The sequence below is a fragment of the Solanum pennellii genome, chromosome 10 (genome assembly GCF_001406875.1).
Source record: "Solanum pennellii chromosome 10, SPENNV200".
NCBI classification, from domain to species: Eukaryota; Viridiplantae; Streptophyta; class Magnoliopsida; order Solanales; family Solanaceae; genus Solanum; species Solanum pennellii.
In genome coordinates this window covers 79,282,822-79,310,660 of record NC_028646.1, presented here as the reverse complement: position 1 = coordinate 79,310,660, position 27,839 = coordinate 79,282,822, and the positions used below count along the sequence as shown (strand labels likewise).

The following is a 27,839-nucleotide window of genomic DNA, read 5'->3' as shown; positions in this document are numbered from 1 at the left end:
AAGTTCACAGGCCAATACATATCTGGCTGTGACTTTTTTAAGTGTGTAATTATTACAGTTTTAAACAATTCATGTGGGTGATAAAAATCCCGTAAATTAAAATGTACAGTTAAAAATTCGAATATAGATTAAGAGGATTTTTGATCATTTTCTCTAGACTTAATATATAAAGTATGAATATATAGCTAATAAGATAGTTTTTTCTTATTTTTATCTTTACTTTTTGTATAAAGATTCATCCCCACAATTGGGCTTGAAATGTAAGGCCTAGTCCAACACATTTGGACCAAGCTGTCCATCTCTCGGAGGGTCAGGTTGGGCCCAACCCACCTGACTTTATCCTATGTTTTCTTCCTTCATGGAATTAAATCATGAATTATAGTCAACATATGTCATGTATTTATTTATATATTAACTTCGTAAATATTGAGTATGAATAAATTTTTAATTTTAACCGAAAGCTATTTGTGAACATTTTTCTCTTCACGGAGCTCTAAAAGATCAATATAAGTGCACAATTATCCTCCAACAAATTCTAACGAGTCATTTGGTAGTCTGAACAAAATATAAATAGTCTTGAGATAAAAAAGTAAAATAATATTGTCTTGTTTTTGTATGATTATTAATTTTTGAATAAGTTATATCAAAATCAGTTGTTTATGTGAGAGGGTAGAACAATAAAATCTAGATTAGTTATCTCAAGATAAAATAATTTAATGATAAAAGTACCTATGAAGTCCTTTAAACTTTTTTTTCTATTAAATAAGGTCGAGTTATTTATATCAACAAACAACTTATTATAAATTATGTCAATATAAGTTATTTTTAATATAAGAAACTAAACCATCAATAAAAATAACATTGGATTAACTAATTTCAAATTTCAATTTTATTCCCTAACATAAGTTATATTTAAGCCAAACTATCCCTAAGAGGTCGTTAGTACATCGATAAGGGATGGTAACCCTAGATAAAATGTAAGATTATCTCATCTTTTGTAGTAAAATAAAGCAATTAGTTATTTTTATGGAATAACTAATTTCATATGATATTTCGATTTGTGAGATATATTAAATATATCCCACCCCCTAGCAAATATCCCTAGGATCGTTCGGTAGCTTGTAAAAATTAGCTTATTCTTGTATTAATTTGTGCAAGTTATAAAATGTTTGATAGCTAGTTAGAAAGTAATTTGTTCCAATCAAATTAGTACGACATTCAGTTTGTAAATTAGGAACTGGCATAACTAATATATAAGGGTGTTCCCGGTTTGAATAAAAATCGATCTAAATTGAAAAATCAAGTCAAATCGATTTTATTTGGGGTTGACTTGATTTTAGATTTTAAAAAATCGACAGTAATTGATTTGATTTTGATTTTGTTCGTGAAAATCAAATAGCTAACCAAATCAAATCAATAAATTATATACATATATTTTATCATTATACATACATAATATATTATTCGAATAAACAACTTTAAAGAACTTATATATATATTTTTATAAAATTTATCTTTAATCTATTTATGAAAGTAAAAGCATCCAAAACGAGAACATTTACCCTAGTAATTTCATGTATATAAGTGTGTATGACAATTTTGATGGAATTTGAATTATCATTATCTCTTTCTTTAGATTAATATGGTGAATTTTGAAGCTCTACTCAAAGTAAATTTAGTGATCTAAAGTTTTATAATATTAGTCGTTCATCTATATTTCGTTTTGAATGGATTGTTATCATCTTGCTTCTCTTATTTTTGTGTATTGTTAATAATCGAATAACCATATCAAATTGAATTCAAACTGCTAACAACCAAACCGATAAAGCGTATATTCAATATTTAGTTTAATTTGATTTTGAGAACCTAAAATCCGATTATGATAATTTAATTTTGATTTCGACCGATAAACGACCCGTGTTTACTAATGTTTACATAAACCCTAGAAGAAAGGGATCTAAGGTTTAGAATTTCTCTGTACTGAGCTGAGCTGAGCTTCCAGTTTGCTTCAATGGGGACTAAGAGAAAATCATCATCTTCAACCTCAAGGCCCCAACCTGAAGAACCAAAACCTGAAATTCAACCTCAATCTTCATCTGAAGAAGAAGAAGAATTGGAAGAAGTAGAGTATGAAGAAGATCCCGAAGAATCCGAATCCGATCTAGATTTCGGTTCCGACGGAGAAGATGAGGAGACTAAGCGATATACTATTAGAAAACTTCTTGAACCATTCAGTAAAGATCAAATAATCCAGCAATTCAGAACCGCAGCTTCAAAGGATCCATCAATTCTTTCTCGGCTCACATCTTTTGCCGATTCCGACCCGACCCACCGGAAAATCTTCGTTCATGGACTGGGGTATGATGCAACTTCAGAACAATTGCTCGACGCCTTTAAACCCTATGGAAAAATCGAGGAGTGTAAGCTGATTACTGATAAGGTTACAGGAAGAGCTAAAGGGTACGGGTTTGTGGTATTCGAAACACGGGTCGGGGCAGCAAGGGCTTTAAAGGAGCCCCAGAAGAAAATTGGGAATCGTACTACTTCTTGTCAGCTGGCTGCTTTGCGACCTGGGACTGGTCAAGATTCCGGTGGCCGGAAAATTTATGTTGGGAATGTCGGGCAGGATGTGGATGGTGAAAAGTTACGAGCTTTTTTCGCGAAATTTGGTGAAATTGAGGAAGGGCCATCAGGGATTGATAGTGTCAGTGGGAAGTTTAAGGGGTTTGCTATATTTGTGTATAAGTCTGTTGAAGGGGCTAATAAGGCGTTGGAGGAACCGCAGAAATTGTTTGATGGGTGTCAATTGTTTTGCAAGAAATTTGTGGAGAATTTGAACAATGCTGGTAGTAGTAATGCAAATCAAGGTGTGCAGCAGAATGAAATGAGTTATGGTTTTGGCGTGACTCCCGGGATATTGAGTGGCGCGAGTATGAATGCTCTGCCTCTTTTGATAGGGCAAAACATGGGGTTTGGAATCAACCCGTTGCTTGCACCAGGATTTAATCCGTTGTTTGGAGGGATTGGTGCCGGTTATGGTATGAATGGCATTAGTCCGATTGTCATAGCTAGTTTTGGTTCAGACCCAGCATTGCAGGGATTAGGGCCTTATCAGGGTCTACAAATGTGGCAGCCTTCTTTTGGAGGGTCAGCAGCAATGGCAACAAGAACTACACCTGCAGATGATTCATCCGGGGCAGGAGGGGTGACCTATCCCTCGTCTCTGGGCCGCTAGGTAATGTCTTTTGAGCTTACTTGAATATGATTCATAGTTATTCAAGCTCATATTGTCTTAAATGTAAATATCAGTATATGAATGTATATTTAGCAGCCTTCTTTTTATTCGACTTGATTACTAAGGTGTATTTCATGCTTATCAAATTCTAGTTTTGAAGACTATAGGTTTAGGTGATTGAAATACCTTATTTCATGCTTCAAAGTATTTGTCAAGTAGAGCTTAGATAGCGTATTTGATCAAACTGAATTTCATTTGTTTGTTCTATTAGTAATTCACTCATAGAATGTATCCTATGGTTACATCGACTTTTGTATGTCACATTTAGATTGACCCGTTGATTGCTTCTATCTTTCAATACATTTCTGTGAGGGATTATGTGTGCTGCATTCTATTGAATATTATTAATATATTCTCCTTTCTTGTTCTGTATGTTCCATTTTGACCAATTGACCTTGTAAATCTTAGCAAATAGTCTATGGTATTCTAGCTAGCGAGAAGAATGTTAGACGAATTACTATGTTTTTTGCAATTTGTACAAATTTTAGGGAATAGTATAGGTTTGCATCGTTTATTAATTTACTTGAAATTTCTATCACATGAAGTATTAACTCGAACTTGAAAAAACACTGACTACTCCAAGTAAGGGGAAATCTACACTTCTCTAAAAAAAAAAACGAATAGAAATCAGTAAGGAAACATGATGAACGAGCTTTGTATGTCAGTTTCGGTATTCATTAAACATCTGTACTTTTGGTAGTGGGCTGCTCCTGGATAGCTGAAAGCTGGAACAGTAGTTTTGCTACGGTCATACTAACACAAGTGCACTTGTCTTTTCTGCTCTGCATCGTCTTGATGCTTTTGGATGAAATTTCATTACTTGGGAAAAGAAACACAAGTGTTGGCGATGCAAGTTCTGTCTTCCACCTTTTTATAATGCCTAATAATTCTGATTACTGATTACTGAAATAAGTGGATTTCAAGGTGTTGTGATCCTATGATCCGGATTCTTAATACTTGCATCTCTTGGCATAGAACCTTCCAGTAATTGTCGGATCAGAATCTTAAATTTAGTATATCATTCACCTCAGTGTCTTGTGCTACTTTTAAGCGTAAAACAACATACTCATCAGTTATCATTTCAGGCTTTACCACATCTGTTTCTTATTCGCAATCCTCGTGTTCATCTGATCATCTATGAAACTCTTCTCCTGCAACAGATGACAGAGCGGCTCTGGGCTATGTGTGAGAATGGATGAAGTTAGCATTCTGATGTGCAGCGTCCAACACATTGAGAAGATGTCTGGAATTAGAGTATATCTGTAAAAAGCTCGAACCAGAAGTACATCCGCGTCTACATTTCCTTCTTGCAACAACTAGTGTCGCATATCCTACCTAAAATGCTCATATGTAAGCCGTTTTAGTATTTCGCATTTGGATTGAATATGATAAGATACATCTTAAAATTGTTACATACAGAATTATTACATCCTTTTGTCATTGCAAAGTAGGCTGAACTTTTCTGCTATATTTGTTGTTTCTCCGCCGTTGATATCTTCCTTTTATTGCCTGAGCTATGTGTTGCCTATAATACTTTTTTTTGTTAAGGCAGGGGGGAGGGGAAATAGGTAGGGGATTAAAAGTTGGGGAGTTGAATCCTGACCAACAAGATGAGAGTTCAGGTAGTCAGTCAATCAATTAGCCAATCAACTGAGCTACTAAGGTTCTCCGTTGCCTATATACTTTTCTTTCAATAAGACAATTTTCTTACCAATTTTGACAAGATTTCTGTCTCTGTGACAAGTTCTCCTTCCTAGCCATCTTTGTTTGTCGTAGAAATAACGTCTACTAGTCACTTTTATTCCGCGGCTGATGACTGTGGCGGTGCGTGGTGGTAGTTGATAATGGTGGAGTTAGTAGTGAAAATGAATGGAGTAGTGATAAATCACATATAATCTTTGTAGAAAACGATATTTGATTTGCAATTCAAAAATTCATATCCCAAAATTCATGTACAAGCTATAAGGATATCAAGAATATCAAATTCTAGTCAGCTACCAAACGATTTCAATGAATAAACAAACTTATAATCGAAACTTAATTAACTACGATTAAAACTTCGTTCGTTAAGTGCAAACAAATGAGAAAGTAAACAAAGGAATCTCTATTTCCCTGTGTGTGAAGACTATCAATCCACCATATGATAAAAGACAAAGACTGTCTGCAGTATTTCTGCAGATAATTAGGAATTGATTGGAGAAAATATTCTCTCAAATCTTTCAACTTTATCTTATCAATGTCTTATGGTTTCTTTCACGTGAACTTGAATCAAACGATAAAATTATTTTCGTGTGATATATACGTCAGAATTTGCAACGACCCTTTTATCAAATGCAGACTCATATGTATAGGTGAGTATGCACATGCATTCGTTAACTATTTTGACGAATGAATATATATGTAGAATTGTGCACCCTTACGAACAGACTTTTTATACGAACATAAAATAATTTATGTATCAAATTTTCATATTATGCAATTCTATTCAAACTTTTTATATAAACATAAGTGTATCGAACTGTCTTGTTATACTATTACTAGTAAACTGATTATTGGATAAGCTTGCTCACATTATCTATTTTAAGTTCAGAATAAAGAAGGATAATAGCTCTCAATAGATTTTCATATATGTGTTTAATTTCTTTTACTTTTATTTTATTCTACAAGTGATTAGGTTCACTTAATCCAATCAGAAATAGTAAAAAAAGGAGTTAATTATTTCATGCAAAATTAAAAAGCATGCCAGAAAGATGTCATCATGAAGCACACGTGTAAAAAGTATTTAGTAATTATTAAAAGAAAACATGCAAAAATATAATAAAATTATTTTTCAACAAATCACTATCACAGGCAGTCAACAAAAGTATACCAAACTCCAAACAAAAAAGTCATAAAAGATAGGCAAATTAACCCTCTTTTTCTTTATCTTTTGCCTTATAGGCCAAAAACTACAATTAATATTTCAATGTCATTCATTCAAATTAAATAGACTTCTTTTGAATTATTTTGAAAACCACACCATTTTAGTCACAACTATCACCACCGTTAACCATCATCTGTCATCCACAATCATCATCAACCGTAACTATTATTGTCGTTCATTACCATTACTTGTCATCCACAACCAGTATCCTCAAAACCAACTATAACCATTACTATCGCTATCGTCAAACATCAAAATCAATCATCAGTATTAGCCATTATTTACAATTATCATCATCAATCATTATTACTGAAATCACCAGGAATAATTATCACTATTAATCAGTATTATATATCATCAACTGTTTGTCATTATCATTCACCATCGCCATAAGTACCAATATTATTCCACTACTAATCATCAATCGCTACCAATAATAATCATGGTTTAATCACCGGTCCATAAAACACAACTCTCAACCACCATCATCGATCAACGCCATTTCAAATCGACCAGACAACCATTATCGTTAGTCATCACTAATATCAATTATCAGATAAATACCTGAAATATTTTATTTATAAAATACTAAGTCAATTTTATATTTACTTTTTAAAAACATTTTCTAACTTATTTTAGCATTCAAATCTTAATAAAACATCTTAATACTCAGATGTGTATATTCAAATTATGACGTTAGATAATCTTAATAAAAACAAACGAGACCTTACCAGAGTCATCTACCCTTCAAAAGACTTCATTTTTATTTCTTTTTTCCATTCATAGAGAAGACTGTACAAACCAAAAGAAGTACTATTTCAATAAAACTCTATTAATAGAACATAATTAGAGACAATATTAAGTAATCACCACCAAATTACAAACTAATTAAATCCTACTTCATCCGTTGACAAAATAAACTCTTAATTAGCTTCTATTAATTGTTACTACAATTCCACATTATATATTATGTAATAAAATAAAATAAAATACCCTCAAAATCCCACTTATATTTAATTTTCAAGTGGCTCCAACTCCAAGAAAATCAATGAAGTTCACAGTTTTTATATCATCTTCATCTTCTTCATAAATCTTGACAATATTGGTCATGTTGTTGGCTACTGACTCAGATGCTGAAATTTCTGAATTTGTATCTGACATATTTCCATACAACCCCATTTTCACCTCTTCTTCATCTCTTGACAACCCTATATTAAAACCAAAAAAAAAAAAAAATTAAAAAGATTTACATATATTGATTGTAATTTACTAGAAATGATAATACACTAGGTGTCACAAGCAAATGTTACTCCGACTATTCAAAAATATTATTGTATTTATGTCAAATCCTTTGAAAATAGATCTGAGTTAATTTCTCGTATAGTTATTTAACTAATAGATACTTTGTTATGTATTAGTGGTTCACTTTCTCCATATATGTTTTTAAGAAATTATAAAGAAGATGGGTACTTTTACTTACCTTTAAGAAGTGTTTTTTAAACTTGACAAATTTGTTTACTTTAAGAGTAAAACGAGTAAAAATCAATTAATGTTTTATTTTGTAAATTGACAAGTAATTAAATATAACTATTTTTAGTAAAAATAGACAACAAATATAAGACAAGAGAACTAGTTATTATTATAAAGAATTGCTTTATTATTTTAAAAGTTGAAATTAAAAAGAAAAATCAATTAGGTGACTATACAAGAAAATAACCTTCAAATCTACCTACTTTTAAAGGATATGTATGATATACTATAGTAATAATAGAAATATACATATTTTATATTATTAGTATATATAACTTAAACTCGTATTTAAATAAGTAAAACTAGAAGGGAGAAAAAGCTTATACCTTTGTTAGGATCAATGATTCCTTGATGCTCCACATGATGATGATTAAATCTTGTCATGAGAAAAGGATGAATTATTGCTTTAGAAGAAGATGGAGTAAGTGAAAGATTAGTGCAAGTTGAATCACTTTGAAGATCATCAACAATGTTGCTAGAAATTGTTGAATCACTTTGTATGATCACATCATTATCATCATCATTATTATTATTGTTATTAGGAGCAATAATTTGTTGCAAATTTGATGTTTTTCTTCTTCTATACACACTATTTTGTTCTCTATGTTTTCTTGCCATTATAACATGCCAATGATTCTTCACTGCATTATCTGTCCTCCCTGGGAATAGCCTTGCAATCATTGACCATTTGTTGCCATACATCTTGTGTGCTGATAATAATCTTTCCTCTTCTTCTTCTGAGAATGCTTTTCTGTTGATTCTTGGATCTAGTTGATTAAACCATCTCAATCTACAACTTTTTCCTAAAAAAAAGAAAAAGAAATCGAAATTTAGACGTTATGAGTTCTGGGTTTAAAAAAAGAAGTTATGGGATTCAGAATTTAGACGTAGTAGATTTTGAGTAGTTAAAAAATAATATTGACTAATTAATAACTGTTATCTCCCACCAGCAATAAGTACTAGATAATCTCTTTGATAAATGAAATTTTTTTTTTGGTCTCGAACGTGGATCTCAACCACTTCATTGATCACAAATAATGCGATATTTCTTCTAACTCCTTCGAGGTTTGATTGGCTTAGCCTTTTTTTTACCACAAAGAGATAGAACCAACCAAGACTGAACATGATTCGATTTTTTGTGATAATAATTGCAAATGAGCAAGTTGGAGATGATAACTAACTAAAGAGGTAGCGAAACTAACCACAATTTTAGAACTCAGTTAGATCCGCCACTATGTAAAAACATTTTAATTAAACTCATTAAACAAACTTTATACTATAATAAACACTTCATTTATATAACATATATCCAACAAAAATACCCAAAAACTTTGTTATTATTACCTGATCTTCCTTCAAGTTTTTCAGCAATGAGATTCCAATTTTGTGGACCATATTGACCAACAAGTTCTTTAAGCTTTGCATCTTCATGAGGTCTCCAATGACCTCTAGCACATAACTTTGTACCACCATTAATATTATGATTAGTATCCTTAATCCCAATTAAATCTACTAATCCCTCTTCTTCATCCTTAAACTTATTTTCCATTTGATGTAATCTCCAAGGATTTTCTTCAACACAAGGGACCAAAAAGTTCATTTTTTGAACATAACAAGAACCAACACTACTATTCATATGTTCAAATACACCTTTGTTTTGTAATACTTGGAAAAAATGATTTACTAAACCAAAATTAAAGATTCAAAATGGGTTTTTTTCTGCTTTGAAAAAGGAAAAATGGGTAGGAAATAGTTTTGAAAAAAGATTAAATCTTGGTAAGAAAATTAGACCAAAAAAAGAAGAAGAGTAATTTCATTGTTTTGATGTTTAGAGAAGAAATGAGAGCATAAGGGAACAAAAAGAAGAAGAGTTTGTAACGTTTAAAAAGGACCAAGTGACGAGAAGCATGAAACAGAATCGTCTTTTCATTGAATATATAAGAAAAATAAAAAGAATAAAATAAAAAATATTTATAAAAAATAAAAAAAATTAACTTACACGATTCTTTCATTTTTCTAGGAATCAAAATTCTCTTCTTCTTTTTTTATATTTATTTTTGCTATTACATATTCTATATATTTAGCAAATATTTACATGACTTTCAAATCAACATTTTTACTATTTTCATATTATCTTATTCTTGATATTATATTATTTGTGGTTATTAATGTTTTATTCCCAATTACTTTTAATATCGATTCTTCACTAATGTATATATTTACATGCATAATTTTTTATATGTATATATATTGGATGTATTATTAATGTGGTTTAAGTAGAGGTATAACATATATGTTCAGGAGTATCTTTACTTTTAGCTGTCATGTTATATTTTTTGAAAGTTAATTTGACTAATACTTAATGTTAAATTAGTTCATATTAATTCAATATATTAAAAATTAAAAATTTAGATATTCAAAAACTATATGAAAAGTATTATAAATTATGAGTTTTTTTTATATTAATCTGATGAAAATATATATAGTAAAATGTTAGTTAAAGTTCTTATCATTTGAATCTAAAAAATGAAACCATAACAACTAAATATGAATGGAGGGCGTATAATGAGTTAGGTTTATTTATATTTGAAATAAACAATATTATCAAGATACGAATAATCTATCAATAATTCATTCTTAACTAAAGATTTCAAATTCAAATAATTTTTAAAAAATGTGAATTCAACCCAATATTCTGAAGTAGAAAAACAACGGCGAAACCATTGTCTTTACCAAAAAGGGTAATGAGAGAGTTAATATAATAGTAATATATGAATAAAATTGATAAAGGTAACTTTTTTTCTTTTACAGTATAATTTGTTAGTAATAATAATAATTTATTATACTTTCGGTTGTAACTATAATAATTAAAGTAGACTATAAACTAATAAAAATAATTTTAAAGTAGTAAAAAATAAGTGTGGCCGTGTGTATGTGGGAAAACGAGAACCGCTCGTGTGGGTGGGTGGGAACTTCCATTAACACACACTGTTGCACTTGGACTTCGTGCTAATTTTTTTCTTGTAACTGCTGCTCTCGATTTTTCATGAAAATAGAATCTATTTGTTCTTTTCTCGATTATATGTATTTAAAATTTACTGACTCGATTAATTTATTTTCATAAATAATTTTATTTAAAAATAAAATAATCTCAAAAAATTATTATAATATGACATTTTTTTATGTACTCAATTGATTAGTGTACAAATATTTATGATTTATTCAAGATTATAAGTATTACAAATTAATATTTCTTACTAATCTCCTATTAAGTCAGGCTATATTATATAAATCGAAACCAATGAAATATTAAAAAGGGAGACCATCCAACTAACTGTGGAGTGATTCTAACTCAAATCTTAAACAGTACAATTTTTTAAAAAAATAAATAGACAATATATAACCTAACAAAATTTACCATCGATACAAACAAAAAAAAAAGTTAAATTAATTATTAAAGGCATCAATAGGTTAAAATAAAATAAAATGTTAATCAAGATCCCTTTTGTCGGTGTATTCCATGTCAATTTGACTCTAAAGTCCAAAATAGAGGCCCAATTTTAATTTATTATTTCGTTATTTTTTTACTTCCTAAATTAAATTAAACCCCTCAAAAAAATATCTTTTCGAATTCATTCAACAATAACACATTGAGTATAGTACTATGAAATTTTAAAAGAATAAAACGTCCATGGATTTCATCCTATCCTCCGGGATCATTTCGTGTAAACAAGTCATTCGAAGATTAATTATCTGTTCTTCCATTATATATATGTGTTACTGTTTAACTCATCGTTATGGTAGGGCACATAATCGAAACACTATTGTTAGAGTTCGTTTGATTGAAAATATGAGATAAAATATACGTCTAACCAAACGTAGAATAAAATAATCGTAATATATCGAAAATATTATAGTAAAGGACAGTTAGGAGGGTTAAAGGAGTGGGGGGTTGTACATGATAAATTACGTGGGATTGGACCAAACGTGGAATGGGAAAAAACCTATGGCGCAAACAACGGTTTCTTTTTCGGTCTTTTTCTATCATTCTGTTATAAATATTCTTTGTAACGCTTACTTTTGTCCTAAAAAAAAAACTTTATATTATCCATTATTATTATATTATTTAGTTATTCATTTGAGTTCTCATCTATTTTTTTTAGAATTAGGGTATAATATATGAATATTAAAATGTAGATTAAAATTTAATAATTATAGATATTTTAGTCTACTAAATATATAATTTTTTTAAAATGCGATATTACGATTAAAAAAAAAGTAGATAGTCAAGTACTTGTTGGTATTAGTAGTATGGTGTACTTTCATATTATTCGATGTATGTTATTATTTAGGTTTAGAGTTCGATTAAATTTGAACTTGTAGAGGCAGAGTTAGGTGAGGGTTCATGGGTGTAGACGAATTTATTAAATTTTTCGCAAATCTTATATTTTTATCAGAAAATTAAATTAATATATTTCACTACAAGAAAAATATGAATTAATGAAAATTTTTCTGGTGATTAGTATGAAAATTTACAAGATAGATTATTTTCCTGCGAATTTATGTACTAATTCTCAGAAAAATTCTCATGTAATTCACTATTTTCTTGTAGTGTTTATATTAACTTGTGAACCCGCAAACGAATTGATTAGAACCCCCAAACTCCTAGGACTCGTGTAGGAAAGTTCGATATTAAAGGGTAAAGTACTCTACAACAAAGACGATTTCGTATTCAAAGAGATTAGGAAAATTCAAACTCGATATTTATTAATTAAGAATAAAAAAGTAGTTATCGCTCCACCATGACGATACGTTTTTTTTTGTTTTTATGGGGAAGTGGGACGCATTTTTTGTTGTTAAAGAGGAAAAAAATGAAACGGTCGTCACTTTTTCGCATGACGATGTTTTCCGTTATGCACACGTGCGGTTCAATCCTGTCTTAGCACGTGTGGCCATATATCGACAAAATTTTGTGTCAGTTTTCACTTTATTGGGCTTTGACACATCACCTTTTTTGACATCTTTTGAAAATTAAAAATTAATATTTTTTTTATTCCAAAATTGAAATTTTTTGTTTATTGGTTTTTGTGATTATATCAAACAAATATTTTTCAAAGAAGAACAATTCACCCAATACACACTTTTTGTTTGTTAATAATGAAGACTTAATAATTTTGCTCTTTATCAATACTTTTTATGTTTCAAAATTACTGTCTTGATAAAAATTATGTTCATTAAAATAAATCAATAAATATAGTTTATCAAATTATTTCTATTTACTTTGAGATAATTTTCTCGACTCGACGACATTTATTTTAAGTCGAAAGTCTATTAAAATATATTTTATTTAAGGTTGTTGTAATAATTTTACTTGATTTATTTTTTATTGAATACAGGGAAAAAAGATAATATATTTCGAATTATCATAAATTATATGTAGATATCCACTTTCATACTTTATGAATATTGATGCCCATTTCGTTCAAAAAATAGAATATATATACCCTTTATACTAACTGACATACACATGTCATAATTTTATCTGTCGATCCGACGGATAAGATTACGTGTCTCTAATTAGTCTTTCGTTAGAGCGAAGGAGGGTATATATGCTTTTGTTTTTGAACGACAGACGCACCAATATTCTAAAAATATGACTGGTGATATCTACGTATCATTTACAATAGTTGAGGAGCATATTTATCCTTTATCAAATATTTTGGTCTTCTAATTAAAAACGTTTGAACAAGGATAAAAAATTAATTTTATTATTTACTTTAATTACACATCAAAATAATTTAATTTTAAATAAATTAAAATGGATTGTATAAAAGTGTCATGCACCGATTAATATTTACTCCATTTATTAAAAAAAAAATCAAATGAACAAAATCTATGTACAATCTTTATATTTCTTTAAGGTAATTATTAAAAGCACAATAATTATTTTCTCTTAGTTCACCTAACACTTTATAGCCAGTAAGCCACGTCTGCTTGATTCCCACTATAATAATTGTCATAATTTTTTTTACTGAAATTTCAATCATAACTACTATTACACAAATTATTTATTAATTTTCAAAAACATAAAACTTAAATTTAGGAAATTGAAAAATGATTGATTCCCACCATAATTATTATTCATGCATGAGGTGCCTAATCCATGTTTCTTTTCCTAAAAAAATGAAATAAAATTTAGAAGAAAAAAACAATAAATTTAATGAAATTCCACAAATATAATACGTATAAAAGGTAAAATATTAACATTAATTATTCTATATTTCTGATTACCTTATTAAGCTTGTGTTAAAAGAGTTATATGTTAGTGTAGATCAACTAAACGTACAATAACGTAAAAACTTTCGAGGAGTGTTAATGTATAATTTTAATTTTTTAAAGTTCTAGGAAGTGGGAGACGGTATTATTATTGTAGATCAATTTAACGTACAATAATGTAAAAACTTCCGAGTACTTTTATATGCTTCATATTACTCTTAATTAACGTAGAGGTTATAATTTCATATAGTAAAAATTAATTTTAAAATGTGATGAATATCTTGTGAAGATAATCTTTTTACCTACTTCACCTGTTTCTCAGCGTATTATATATATATATACTTATATATATATATTAATCGGTTAATAGATAGTCTGATATGTTATGATAGATCGAAAGATATAGTGAGAAAAATTCTCCTAAGAATTGATTTGTTACTAACTCTTCAATTACCTACTTCACCTGTTTCTCAGCGTATTATATATATATATACTTATATATATATATAAATCGGTTAATAGATACTCTGATATGTTATGATAGATCGAAAGATATAGTGAGAAAAATTCTCCTAAGAATTGATTTGTTACTAACTCTTCAATTTTACCCCATAAAAGATGTTTGTTGAGATGTCCCTCTTGAAACAAAATGACACCAAAAGCAGTCTTTGTTGAAAAGTGATCTAAGGGAACATCAAAAAACATATACACTGATTTATTACTTGCTCTTTTTAACACATGCATTTTCTTGTGTGGGAATATTGACATTTTAGANCTCTCTAATCCACAAAGATACAAACATGTCAATTTAAAAAATAGTACATCATATACTCATAAAAGGCAAGACTATAATTAGTAGTGTTAGAAACCCTTGGTTTAATGTTTTTGGTAGGGTATACCATCTATTAAAAAGTGGAAACCCTAAATCCAGCCACACACAAAAAAAAATGATTTCCTATTTGGTCCTTAGTATCTAATCTGAAGCTCGATTAATTTAGATTCGTTTCAAAAAGTCTACTTTACGAATAAATTGAAGTGTGTTTTATGTATGACGACTTCATTTTAATAGCTTAAACTTTGTTGATCTCACGTCGGTGGGAATGGTATGGTTTTGAAGATCTTCATCTTATGAACTAACTGTTAGATATGATTTTTTTTTTAATCTGATATCAGAGTCAAGATTATTTCAATTCTTTAAAACCAGATATGTCCTATCTTATATTGTACTCACTCTAAATGCGTATGCAATCCTAAGCGTATATGGGGATGTTGAGTCGTATATCGATTGAAATGAAAATTACGTACCTATTTATATTTTTAATAATTTTCACCTTACGATAATTAAATTAGACTAAAATTCATTTCCTTAGCAAAGTTCGAGACTTATAATTATGATTTATGAATAAAGGAATTTTTATCATACCACCACAAATTCGATTTTTTTTTTTAGTCATGGAGAATGGTGAGCTTGACTCATAGGAGTGAAGACGTGTGATCTATTATTGGGACTAGTGAGTTTACTAGATATTCCTACTTGACCATTTAAATCAACTCTTTGACGTTAATTATAATTAGTTAATAGAATTAAAGATAGTCAAGTTGTATTTAATTAGTGTTTTCATATTTAATGGAGGAGACATTTTCAAGTAGGTACAAATATTTCTTTCATTATATAAATAGAAAGAATATTAGAACTAAAATTGTGCCTAACTTTGATTAATCTTTTTGTTTTAATTGTGTGGCCTACCATACACCAAAAATGTTATGGATTTTCTAAGAATGCAAAGTATTTGCGTCAGTCAAACATTTTTGAAGAAATAACTATATATATATTTTTATTTTTGGTCGCAATTTTTTGAATTATTATATTTTTTTCAGTAATTATACGAAGTTTAAAATACTATAGTTTTTTTATTATATAAATAGAAAGAATATTAGAACTAAAAATGCCTAACTTGAATAATCTTTTGTTTTTATTGTGTGCCCTACCATACACCAAATATGTTATGGATTTTCTAAGAATGCAATGTATTTGGAGGCTCGATATGCGTTAGTTAATATTTTCGATGAAATAATTATATACTTAGCTAACTTTTATTTTTGGTCACAATTTTTTGGATTATTATATTTTTTTTCTAGAAATTATATGAAGTTTAAAATTATCAGAGTAAATATTATAGTTTTTTAGTAATGATTAAGATTGGGTTAATTTAAGATTAGATTAACAACATCTTCACCATGCACAAATGTGTCCAAAAATGAAAAGTTGGAACCTTGAAAAAGGCACAAAGCCAAGGTTAATTACTTAGGGAATCTTACTAAAAAATTATTAATTAAGAATAACAAAGTTGTAATTAGTGGTTTATTTGTATAATAAAGAAATTAAAAGACAAGGACAAAATACTATGTATATTATAACTTAAAAAATCTTATTGTAAATTTTTTCTAACTGTTTCACCCAACATTTTACTGTTGTTCTTGGTATTGTTGCTGTGGTTATAGGAATCATCCTCTGAAATATTAGAATATATTTAGTTGGACTAATAATTAATTAATTTAATTGGGGGGTCAAGCAAAATAGTATAAATTCGAACCTTATTGCATTAAATATTATTTATTCAAATATTTAATTATTGTCACAATCTAAATCTCGTCCTTTTCTTTTGTTGACAAAGAAACATTTTTGAGTGTGCACAAAATAAATTTTATTTTTGTAAATAGTTTGTAATAGTGTTAGATAAGTTTTGTGTAATGAATTTGATTGAAAATACAAGTAAAGAATTTTAATCAGAAATTTTGCGACTTCTTATTTGAAAGATCACTTGCCTAACTAATTTAGCCATAAAAGTATGTGGAGGATTTCGAACATAAGACTCTGCAACTTCCTATCTGAAATATTACATGCGCAATCAAGTCAACCAGAAAAACTATGTAGAGGATTTCAAACCTAAGACTCTACGACTTTCGATTTGAAAGAACACTAACCATTTTAGCTAGAAAAAGTATGTGGAGGATTTTGAACTTGAGACTCCGCGACTTTCTATTTGAAAGTTCACTTGTTCAACTAATTCAGGCAGGAAAAGTATGTCGACGATATCAAATCTGTGACTCAACAACTTCCTATTCGACTTTCTACTTGAAAGATCACCTGCTTAATCAATTTAACCAGAAAAGATATGCGAAGAATTTCAAACTTAAGACTTTGCGACTTTAGATCGTTCAACCAATTTCGCCATCGCGAGTCTAAATATCTCCCTTATTAAACAATAAAAAAAGATGTCAGTTTTTGATTCTTTTCTTGTTCTTATAGATACTAATCATATTTCCAAGAAATAGTATTACAAATATTGATATATACTAGAAAGAATCGTTAAACCCTAAAACCATCCAAAATTAGGTTCATGTTCTTGATAATAGCAAATGTTCCACTTCTTAAAATAACCCAAAATAATATTAATAATATGGACATTGTAGTTATCCACAAATTGGTTTACCTAATTATATCCTTCCGATGCTGTAACCTAACAAAACAAAAAATAAATAATTAAAATTTATTCACGTTCTGAACTATTCTTTCTGTCCCAAAATATTTATCGTTTTTTTTTCCCTTTCTTTTGGAATTTCAAACTTATGTAAGCTTTTTATTATGTTTAAAAAGTTTCAATTTTCACCGTATAGACATAAGAAGAATTACAACTATTTATTCCATTTAACTCTAAAAAAAGTGATACTTAATTTGTGACGAAATTATTCATGTGTTAAACAAACTATAAACCTATAATGCTTTTGTCTAATTAATTGTTTAAGCTAAAAAAACATAATGATAACCTCTTAAATCAATAGTGTCGGCTAATTATTCCACTAAAAAAACATTATACTAATGTTTATTTTTAATTTAATAATATAATAAGCATGATATAAACTAATTAAGCTCTTGTTAATCAAGGTGTTGTCACTATCATGGTAGTTATTTAAATTTTGGATTATTATTCTTGATTCAAACTCCTAGATTTTGGAATAAATATATCTGTCTTTATTCTGATTTTCTTACCAATATGGTTGTTATTTGATTAGACTATTTGATAGTGACTTAATAGAATAAAAATTTGGCATTAGTGTATTGCCAAAATGATTAATTAATTTGTGGGGTTCTAAAGAATAAATGATGACTATTTTTGTCGGTGGAAAAAATAATATATTTGACAAAAATAGTTTCATTAAAAAAGGGATGAGGTGTTCTTTGATAATTTACCTAATTTTTGTTTGGTTTATTATAATGTGATAGTACACTATTTCTCTTTTTGTATAAAATTTTATATTTAGGGTATATGATTCTTGTCTTGAGAGTAATTAAGTAATTGAAAATATTTGACAAACAAAATTTTATTATAATTTATAATAAATGTGCTTTTTCTTTTTGGGAATTATCTTTGGTGTTGTGTTATATTATCATATTGAGAAAATAATGCTTAATAGTCACTTGGAAATTGAATTTTAAAAATGACCTTTTCTATCTCTTTTGTGTGTAAAAAATGACATTTTCTTATAAAATGACATAAAATTATTATTATTATATATTCTCAATGATAGTATTTTAATACAACAATTTAAACAATATCAAAACAAATAACAATATTATAGAAAAGTTTGACCGTTAGTTATGAATTTTTTTTATATAAGTATAAAAATTATATCTATCTGTTATAACAAGTACCATGTCTTATTGTAATACAATATTGATAGTCTACATAAGAATTTACATTATACAACTTATGGTGAAATTTATATGTAAATTAATCGTCCTAGATTATAGATATGAAAGTAAGACTTGATTTTTACATTATCATATTATATTCACCTGCTATAATAGATAATATATTTTCTTTTTCAAGATTACAAATTTAAAATATTATTTCTAAATATTTTTTTAAATGACGTGACAGTTTTTTCGTATACAATATATATATATATATCTTAAAACCTTAATCAAACTTAAAATGTGGTGGACTCATGAAATGCAAGATCTAATGTATTATTTGGCCCATTAGCCCATAAAAAAAAGACAAGAATATTTTTCAAATGGGCTTAGTCAATTAAGGATAATACCTACCCCAATATTGGTAAAGTAAGTGAATCCATGAGATAATTATTGTAAGGGCAACTTTCACATCTAGCAAATAAAAAAATTTATATTTGTATGTTATAGCAAAGTTTGCATAATTGCGTTCCATAGCAAATATATAACTGTATAATTCGCTATACATATACAACTGTATATTTCGCTGGCCTAAATTGTATAATTCGTTGGCCTATTCCGCTGCAATTGTACAATTCGCAATTGTATAATTCGCTGACCTATTTCGTTGTAATATGTGTATAAAATTTGCTTTGCATACAATTAAATAGAAGTAAAATGTTTGTATATTGTATAATTATAAGTGTATAGGAAGAAGATATATGTTTTTCTCTCGCTTTATACAAAAACAGAAACAATTTATACACTTCTGTTGTATAAAGCGAAGGAAAATTGCATTTCACTGCAATTGTATAATTCGCTGGCCTTTTTCGCTGCAATATTTGTATAAAAATTTGCATTTGTATACAATTGAATCGAAATAAAATGTTTGTAAATTGTATAATTAAGTGTATAGCACGAAGATATATGTTTTTGCATGTGTATATATAATTTTCTCACGCTTTATACAAAACAGAAGCATAATTTATACACTTCTGTTCTATAAAGCGAGAGAGGCAGGGAGAGTGGCAAGCGAGAATGAGAGAGTGGCGACTGACAAACTTTGGCAAACGTTTGCTATGGGGCACAATTAAATCAAACAATAGCTACTCCATTTATTTTATGTTATTAGTTTGCTATTATATGCAATTATCCCTTATTGTAAAGGATATATGATCGATAATACTAGTTTAGGAGATTTATGAATTAATGTTGATGAATTTTTTTTTTATTTTCACAACCTAGATATCGTATTTTGTATGTAAACTTTAATAGTCATATTATGATAAAAAAATTAATTTCCTCCCCATATTAATGTATTTATATGTTATACATATGATTTCAAGAGGTGGACTCAACACACAATATAATCGAAGTTGAATACAAAATTTATAGCTTATCAATTGTGAACTTGTCATCGAATTCACAACTCATCTTAATTGTTAAATTTCTAATACAAGTATACAATCAGTAAAAAATTACTGAGTTTATTCGAATCCTTCGCAATCTAGCTCTCCATGATACAATAGAAATACAAAGTTATGTTTTTCAAATTACTACTACTTTTGATCAATGAACTATTAGAATCCAAGTCTTAGAAATGTATATATATAATATATATTTACAAACATCAAACAAACTCATCAATATCCGAATATCTTTTTTTAATAAAATATAAATTTAAAATTTCTTATTAAGAATAAATAATTATTTATCGAAACAAGTGAAATTTTGGGCCAAATGGTTAGTTGTTAGTAAGAAAGGTTGATTTTTTTTTATTTTTTTTAATAAAAGAAATAAGTTAAAGTGAAGCTATTCACACTAAAATCACATAATTAAATTAAATTTCCATAACAATATGTGTGTCCCCCCCTCCCCTAGTACTAGTATATGTTGAAAAGTCCAAAGTATCAATTTGTAGAGGAAAACATTTTCATATGTTAAATTAATTAAAAAATATTTTTTACGCAAAAAGAAGTTATTTAAAAATAATTCATCGAGGATAGTTGAAAACAAGTTTCTTTAAGTGTTATTCGACATTGATGAGATTTTTTTCCACACATCATCTTTATCCGCACATACTATTTTCCACGATAATATTTTCTTATATTGTAATGTACAAACGAAAACTTGATATATGTAATCATAATTATGAGAAACTTATTGTACTAATTTGTTGACTAATTTAAGTTGTTATACCCACAAAGCAAATAAAGAAATTAACAATATGAGTGAAGAAAACCCCAATAGGAGCAGACTCCAAATACTCACTTCACACTTCACTCATCACAAGAAGTCAGCCATGGCTTCTGAGAAAGAAGCTGCTCTTCTTGCTGTTCCTTCAGATTCTCCTACCATGTATGCATTTCTTCTCATATTTTTCATTTTTATGTTTCATTTCTCTGTTTTTTATAATGGGGTTTTCTTAAAAATTGATTCTTGATTTTCAGTCAGATTCTCTTACCATGTATGCATTTTTCTGTCTATCTTTCAGTTTTATGTGTAATTAGCTCTGTTTTTGTAATGGGGTTGCTTAAAAATTGAATCTTGATGTTCAGATTTGACAAGATCATTAACAAGGAAATCCCAGCAGATATTGTATTTGAGGATGACAAGGTTTGTGTGCTTGTTATGTGTTTAATTTTTTGTCTTGTATTTGTTTGGGCTGTAAAGTTTGAACCTTTATGTGCAGTTATTGTGTATTAGGGTGAGATTTGTTTGGTACTTTGTAATTTTCCATCTGTTTTAAGTGTTTTGGTTTTAACTGATGTTTGATTTGCTTTGACTATCGTGTTTTTTTGGCGTTGCTATTGTTCCTCTTTTTGGTTGTTTTTAGTGTGACTTCTTTGGTACTGTACTTGGTTTGTATATTTTTTGTTTTATGTGTTACTTGAGCTGAGGGTTCTATTGTAATTGGCCTCTTTACCTTCACAAGGTAGGGGTAAGGCTGCGGACGCACCATCCTCCCTGAACCTCACTTGTGGGATTTTACACTGGGTATGCTGTTGTGCGTTTTGGTACATGTAATTGTGGGAAAATGTAGGTATCCTGCACAGTAGAAGTAGGAGCGGAGACCTCTTTGGTTTTTGTTAGGTCTAGAAATCAGTGATCTCACACAATAAGAGGCACTGCATAGAAGGATAGTGTTTCGGTGGTATTTTTGAGTTTAAAGATGTGTAATTTGTTGATGTTGTTTTAGTAAAAGTTCAAATTACTCGAGGAAGCATGCTTTGCTTTTTTAGGGCGCTGTCAGTACTTTATCACTGCTTATGGTATGTGTATTTTGATATCGTGCATCAAAATGCTCATGTTTAAAGCTTTCGTGTCAGCTGATCCTTTTGATGTATAATGTATTTCATATTTGGTTGTGTCATTTTCTTGCCAGGTTTTAGCTTTCAGAGACATAAATCCCCAAGCTCCTGTGCACATTCTGCTTATTCCCAAGGTCAGGGATGGCTTAACCGGACTTTCCAAGGTATTTTGTTTTCTTTCTGAAAGAGTATGAACAAGCTTTTTGTACGAGCTCATAGTTGTTAAAACGTTACACAAAAGAAGCACATCAGTTCCTGTATTGTGCTTCAGAATATATGAGGTGCAGTGCCTTAAGTGAAGTATAATATGGTGACACTTAGCAGCTAGCTTTGGTAATTTATTGGCTTAGAGGTGTACTTTGGTTAACGTGATTGCACTTTAATAAAATGATATTTGCCATCTCTGATCAAACAAAGTGTTAAAAATGGATTTAAAAATAGAAACTAGCTTTAGCTCATTGCTGCTTGTAGACTCGCAGCACTCCATGGAGCTACACTAGGAGTAGGGAGTTCTCCATGTTTGTTTGTTTCTGTGTTTTTTCTGCATCATTTGTTTCTTTTGGTGTCTGTTCATTCTTTAGTTCTTGTTTCTTGCTCTCTTTATTTTCTTGCTTTGTACTGTAACATGTGTAGGCTCTGTACGATTTATGCATTTCTTTTCATTTGTTCTTTGTGGGGCTATACTAGGTATGTTTTTGTTGCGTTCTTTTCATTGATTTTCCTACTACTTAGGGGTTTTGGTCCTAAATCATTAAATGAATTAGGTAGTTCTCTCTTATTAATAGGCATGATTTTTTACGTATGTCCCTCATAGTTTTTGATAACCTGTATACAAGAAGCGCAATGAAGCATTGCCTTTGCTATAAGAATATACGAGTCATGAGTATAAAAGAAACGAGAAAATTGGTGATGCGTTGAAGCGATTGCACCGAACTTGTTGGTTTGAAGTATAAAAGTTCACTTTTTTTTCACGTACTGCTCTTTAATATGATCCTTGGTTTGCCTGATCAAATGAAGTGAATAGTAATGAAGACGAGAAAAAGGAGATACAAGACTATAGAAATTAGCTTTAGCACCGAGCTGGTTAAGACACTCAGCATTCCCTGAAGCTACTATTTAGTGGCTGAGGGGTTGATCTTCTTCCATTCTTTCGTCTTTCTTTTTGCAATTTATTTATTGAGAATAGAGAATAACAATTTATAAAAGCTCGTCACAGATATAGTCTTTTTACATTTGGTTTCTTGAATGAACACTTGTCTAGAGTACGTAGAACAATGTCCTTCGTCCTTCATAACTGGGAATTTCTTGAAATATTTGAGTACTATTATGGAAACCTATCGTTTTGAATTTCTATTTTCAGGCTGAAGAAAAGAACTGTGATGTTCTTGGTCGACTTCTCTACACAGCAAAGCTTGTAGCCAAACAGGAAGGTCTTCTAGAGAATGGATTCAGACTCGTGATCAACGATGGGCCTGATGGATGTATGTAACTTTGCTTCCTTGCTCCCGTTGTTTCCAGTTATCGTAGTTCCATTTTTAACATATATTAACTCAAAGATTGTTGTTTTCAGGCCAATCTGTTTACCATCTTCACCTTCACCTTCTCGGGGGACGACAGATGAACTGGCCACCTGGCTAAAAGGACGTCGAGACGAATTCCAGATTTCATCCTATCATATATGTCATGTGTGCTAAAAAAAACCCTTATAATCTATGTGTAGCATTTGAAGAATCAAGCTAGAAACTTGTGCTATGCTCCTATGGAGACAAATAAGACTACTCTTGACAATTATGCTATTTAGCATTTTATCACTAACACAGATTCTCTGCACTCTTGCATAATATCTAACTATTTACGTCGTTTCGATGGTATTTTTTAAGTCGATGGACCAGACTACTTATGAATGTAACCACAATTAACGGTACTATGACCGGTACACAAAATCAGAAGTGAATTACGAGTCGGACCAATATGAGAACACATTGCTTAACTTGCTAATTGGAGCCTTTGAATAATGTCACATGCTCTCCATATGTATATTAATCACATTTGGCGATGAATATCCATGTTGGAGCTCGACTAATACTGAATTTGCGCGGGAAAGTAGGGAAAGTCCTACTACATTAGGGGAAAACACTCCCTAACAAAGGCGACGCTGTAGGAATTTGAAACCCAAGATTCTCAAGGATGAAAGAATACTTCGACTTCACCACAATACTTGTTAATATACATGTTGGAATCCAATTAAATTCAGATTTGTGTTGGAAAGTCCTACATTGGGGTAAAACACTTCCTAACCAAGGCGAATCCGAGACATTTGTTTAAGGATGAATAAGTACTTAGACTCGTCGATCTAAATTCAAGCCGGAAAGTCCCATATTAGGGGAAACACTTCCTAACAAAGGCGACTCCTTAGAGATTCGAACCCAAGATTGTTAAGGATGAAAGAAAACAGCATTTACGACTCCATCACAATACTTGTTAATATCCATATTGGAACTCAATTAAATTCATATTTGCATCGGAAAATCCATATAATGATGCTTACACATCAAATCAAACCACTAATAAAAGGTTTTAATTAATACTATATATGAAATTGTTGGTTACTAAAGTGATTTCTAAGAAATTTCTCTTATTGATGTAGATGTTACGTGAAAGAAAACATGCAATTTCATGTCCCCATCAAAAATTAAAAAAAGAACTAAACTTTATCCTAATTGGCACACTTTTATTAGTCGGATCACATTGTACGTAATTTTACTTTACATACAAAAGGTAACTTATTTTTCATAGCTTGAACATGTGATCTTCTGATTAGGCGAAAAAAACAACTTTTGCCATGACTCTCTTTCGACAGATTTAGATTACTCAAAAGCTGCGTTAACATCTATCACTGTGCATGAGGTACATTTCACGGTTTGAATTTGTGACCTTCAGGCAATCTAAAGAAACATCTTTTATCATTGAGTGCGCCAATCAAAATAAAACTTTTTTTTATATTTAAAAGAGGAAACCAAAAAAATAAATGAAAAATCAATCGTGTGAACTAAATAATATTTGATTAATTCCCCTAATTTCTTAAAGTAAAAACTCAACAATGGTACCTTATAAGCAAATTAATGATGACTTCAAGAAATGAAACTTACAAGCAATAACAAATAAAACTTTCTCTATAAATTTAAACTTCAATTAAGCCACAAATTAAAAACACTTCAACATTGATAAATTTATACAAACAAAGAGAAATCTTACATTCATTTGTTATTTTTTTTGAAAAAAATGGAAAAAGTTGGTAAAAAATTATCAGTTCTAGTTGGTTGCAACTATGAAAACACACCTTACAGGTCAGAAGGACACGTCAGTTGAACGCCCTTTATTAAAGAGTATATATAGAAAATTATATTAGATATGTCAAAAGCATAGATATAGCCCATAGGGGTGCAAGAGGGTCCAACTGAGCCTCGTTCATTGAAAAATTATTCGTATATGTAAAAATTTTAAAAAAAAAAATCTCGGCATAAAAATTCTCTTATTTGAATTTCTGGCTCTGCCACTGATATATGTAGATCAAGATTGAGTTTTTCTACTATATACTAAACTTTGAATAGTTTAACGAACTTTCTGACTTTGCTGCTGGTACAGGTTACATGGATGTCACAACGATGTTTTAGCCATGAGAGATGTGCTAGTGAATCGATTCGGGTTCGATTCACAGCACATTGAATTGCTCATGGATAAATCAGGGAGTCCTATTATGCCTACTGGAGTTAATATTAAGAAAGCACTTAATAAAATGGTTGATGAAGCTGAACAAGGTGATATTTTGTATTTTCATTTTAGTGGTCATGGTACATTGACTGGAAAAAAGAATCAAGAAGAAGCAATAATTCCATGTGATTTCAATTATATTACTAGTAAGTTTGTTTTGATTTTATTTAATTTAATCTTAGGTATAAAGTTTATGAAATATAGTTTTTTTTTTTTGCATTCTAGAGAAGGCATTTGTTAAGGGGTTGATTTCTCGATATGACCACTTTAAAATAACTTTACTTTTTTTTTTTATGTATGTTAGCGCGTTAGAAAATGTTCTTTCTAGTGAGATATATAAGGAGCTAATACTGAAATAATAAGTAAGTATTTGTTGTCTAATCAATCAACTCGGATATTACTATTTACTAGACCTCCCGTGTTCGCTCGACATAAAAAAAATTAAGCATGCCAAATTAAATTAATAAAAAAAAGTCATGGTGATTATGTCATGTTAGCCCTAAAAACATGAGTGATATACAATATTGAACTTACGATTTATTACAAACGATAATATTTTCTACAAGTATAAGAATTACGAATCATCACAGAAAAGTCATAAAACTAGATAAAATCTTTTTCACATGAAAAATATTGCGTAAACTGAATAATTATTTAAGAAATCAACTTGTATATACGGGCGAAAACTAATTTAGCTACAACCTCTTAGGAGAGTCCAATTTATCTACTCATTGAAACCTTCATTTTCTAATAACTCAATTATTCTTTGTAAAAATATGTTTATATTTTACTTGTTATTATACAATTTTAAGTTCTTAGTAACCTTTAAATTAATTAAAATATTTATTTTGGCAGATGTGGATATTCGAAAAATAGTGAATCGAGTACCACAAGGAGCAACATTCACAATCCTTTCAGATTCTTGCCATAGTGGAGGCCTAATTGACAAAGAAAAAGAGCAAATTGGACCATCTCACCACAAACCCGAAAAAAATAACTACGTCTCAGTCCCAAACAAGTCAGAATCGACATCAAAATCTTATTACTCCAAGCCTAAATTCATCCCACATGAAACAATCTTGGAACATCTAACATCATTAACAAACATTAACACCTCAAATATTGGAACACACATGTTACAACTATTTGGGAATGATGCTAGTGTTATGTTCTCTTTGCCTCAATTGGAGTTAGATTTATTGAAGCCACTTAAACAAGATGAGGGTATTTTGTTAAGTGGATGTCAAGCTAATGAAGAATGTCAAGATGTTGGAGGAATTGAAAATGAAAATAAAGCTTATGGGGCATTTAGTCATGCAATTTTAATTGTGTTGGAAAAAAATTGTGACCCTATTAGTTACAAAGAGTTGGTGATGAAGTCTAGGTATGTTTTGGAAAATGATGAACATATTAAGACTCAACACCCTTGTCTCTATTGTAGTGATGAGAATGCTCAAGCACTTTTTTTGAGCCAAGGTTGAGGTCAAATGTCACTATAATGTAATTGATATATAATAATGATTTTATGATGGAATAAAAAGAATTTATGTTTTATGTATCGATAGTATAATATATGTGCGCAATATTATAATGTTATTTTTGAGATAGTTACATGTGAATACAAAAGTCGCTCAACATGGGCTAAGTCCGTTGGGTCGGCCTGGCTTAACCCGTATTTTGATAGGACTAAGTTACGATTTTTGGAGTCCATTTAAGAAAAGAACTTTCTAGCCTGGCCTGAATAAGACCTCATTTGTTTGCACTTAATGGAGGTCTGAATCTTAATCATTCAGATTTAGTCTATTAAGTGCGTCTGGTTTTTAGGTCAGAATCTGAATCATTCAGATTTAGCCCATTAAGTTCATTTGTTTTAGTTTTTAAAAAGTCTCTTAATGGGTCTGAAGAGGTCTGAATGAATCAGATCTGTAGGAACTCTTAACAACATTCAGATTCATTTAATAAGTTATCATATAATAAATCATCGTTTATCTGCTTTAA

General features: G+C 29.7%; 4 protein-coding genes across 5 annotated transcripts; 3 read left to right on the top strand and 1 right to left on the bottom strand.

Annotated features, from left to right (window-relative positions):
- The first annotated feature begins 1,923 nt into the window (after positions 1 to 1,923).
- Positions 1,924 to 4,763, top strand: LOC107002630 (UBP1-associated protein 2B-like). 2 transcript variants are annotated; one of them, XM_027912487.1, is made up of 2 exons: positions 1,924 to 3,235; positions 4,381 to 4,763. In XM_027912487.1, exon 1 carries the CDS (start codon positions 2,012 to 2,014, stop codon positions 3,233 to 3,235), a length of 1,224 nt encoding a protein of 407 aa, XP_027768288.1. In that variant the 5' UTR covers positions 1,924 to 2,011; the 3' UTR covers positions 4,381 to 4,763. The 2 variants fall into 2 exon arrangements, with proteins under 2 accessions (XP_027768288.1, XP_015056205.1); XM_015200719.2 differs by having other exon boundaries at positions 1,925 to 3,235; positions 4,456 to 4,763.
- Positions 4,764 to 6,959: 2,196 nt separating this feature from the next.
- LOC107001816 (transcription factor MYB54) lies at positions 6,960 to 9,657 on the bottom strand. Its single transcript, XM_015199777.1, has 3 exons — positions 9,093 to 9,657; positions 8,075 to 8,551; positions 6,960 to 7,426 (listed from the first exon to the last, which is right to left on the bottom strand). The coding sequence occupies exons 1-3, from the start codon at positions 9,382 to 9,384 to the stop codon at positions 7,239 to 7,241; spliced, it is 957 nt and encodes a 318-aa protein (XP_015055263.1). The 5' UTR covers positions 9,385 to 9,657; the 3' UTR covers positions 6,960 to 7,238.
- An 11,300-nt stretch (positions 9,658 to 20,957) lies between these two features.
- LOC107031988 (14 kDa zinc-binding protein) lies at positions 20,958 to 23,913 on the top strand. The gene is made up of 5 exons (XM_015233529.2): positions 20,958 to 21,117; positions 21,318 to 21,375; positions 22,145 to 22,234; positions 23,431 to 23,551; positions 23,641 to 23,913. Exons 1-5 carry the CDS (start codon positions 20,987 to 20,989, stop codon positions 23,706 to 23,708), a joined length of 468 nt encoding a protein of 155 aa, XP_015089015.1. The 5' UTR covers positions 20,958 to 20,986; the 3' UTR covers positions 23,709 to 23,913.
- A 1,371-nt stretch (positions 23,914 to 25,284) lies between these two features.
- Positions 25,285 to 27,399, top strand: LOC107032352 (metacaspase-9). The gene is made up of 3 exons (XM_015233948.2): positions 25,285 to 25,417; positions 25,716 to 25,987; positions 26,697 to 27,399. The coding sequence occupies exons 1-3, from the start codon at positions 25,353 to 25,355 to the stop codon at positions 27,320 to 27,322; spliced, it is 963 nt and encodes a 320-aa protein (XP_015089434.1). The 5' UTR covers positions 25,285 to 25,352; the 3' UTR covers positions 27,323 to 27,399.
- Positions 27,400 to 27,839: the final 440 nt, after the last annotated feature.

Bases quoted from the DNA above. Each gene is read 5' to 3' on its own strand.
- LOC107032352 (XM_015233948.2), top strand. From the start codon at position 25,353: ATGGAAAAAGTTGGTAAAAAATTATCAGTTCTAGTTGGTTGCAACTAT. The intron at 25,418-25,715 runs GTCAGAAGGACA...CTGCTGGTACAG, and splicing joins TATGAAAACACACCTTACAG to GTTACATGGATGTCACAACG. The intron at 25,988-26,696 runs GTAAGTTTGTTT...TTATTTTGGCAG, and splicing joins TGATTTCAATTATATTACTA to ATGTGGATATTCGAAAAATA.
- LOC107001816 (XM_015199777.1), bottom strand. From the start codon at position 9,384: ATGAATAGTAGTGTTGGTTCTTGTTATGTTCAAAAAATGAACTTTTTG. The intron at 8,552-9,092 runs GTAATAATAACA...TCTTTTTTTTAG, and splicing joins AAAACTTGAAGGAAGATCAG to GAAAAAGTTGTAGATTGAGA. The intron at 7,427-8,074 runs GTATAAGCTTTT...GTTTTAATATAG, and splicing joins AATCATTGATCCTAACAAAG to GGTTGTCAAGAGATGAAGAA.
- LOC107031988 (XM_015233529.2), top strand. From the start codon at position 20,987: ATGAGTGAAGAAAACCCCAATAGGAGCAGACTCCAAATACTCACTTCA. The intron at 22,235-23,430 runs GTATTTTGTTTT...TTCTATTTTCAG, and splicing joins GCTTAACCGGACTTTCCAAG to GCTGAAGAAAAGAACTGTGA. The intron at 23,552-23,640 runs GTATGTAACTTT...TGTTGTTTTCAG, and splicing joins CAACGATGGGCCTGATGGAT to GCCAATCTGTTTACCATCTT.
- LOC107002630 (XM_027912487.1), top strand. From the start codon at position 2,012: ATGGGGACTAAGAGAAAATCATCATCTTCAACCTCAAGGCCCCAACCT.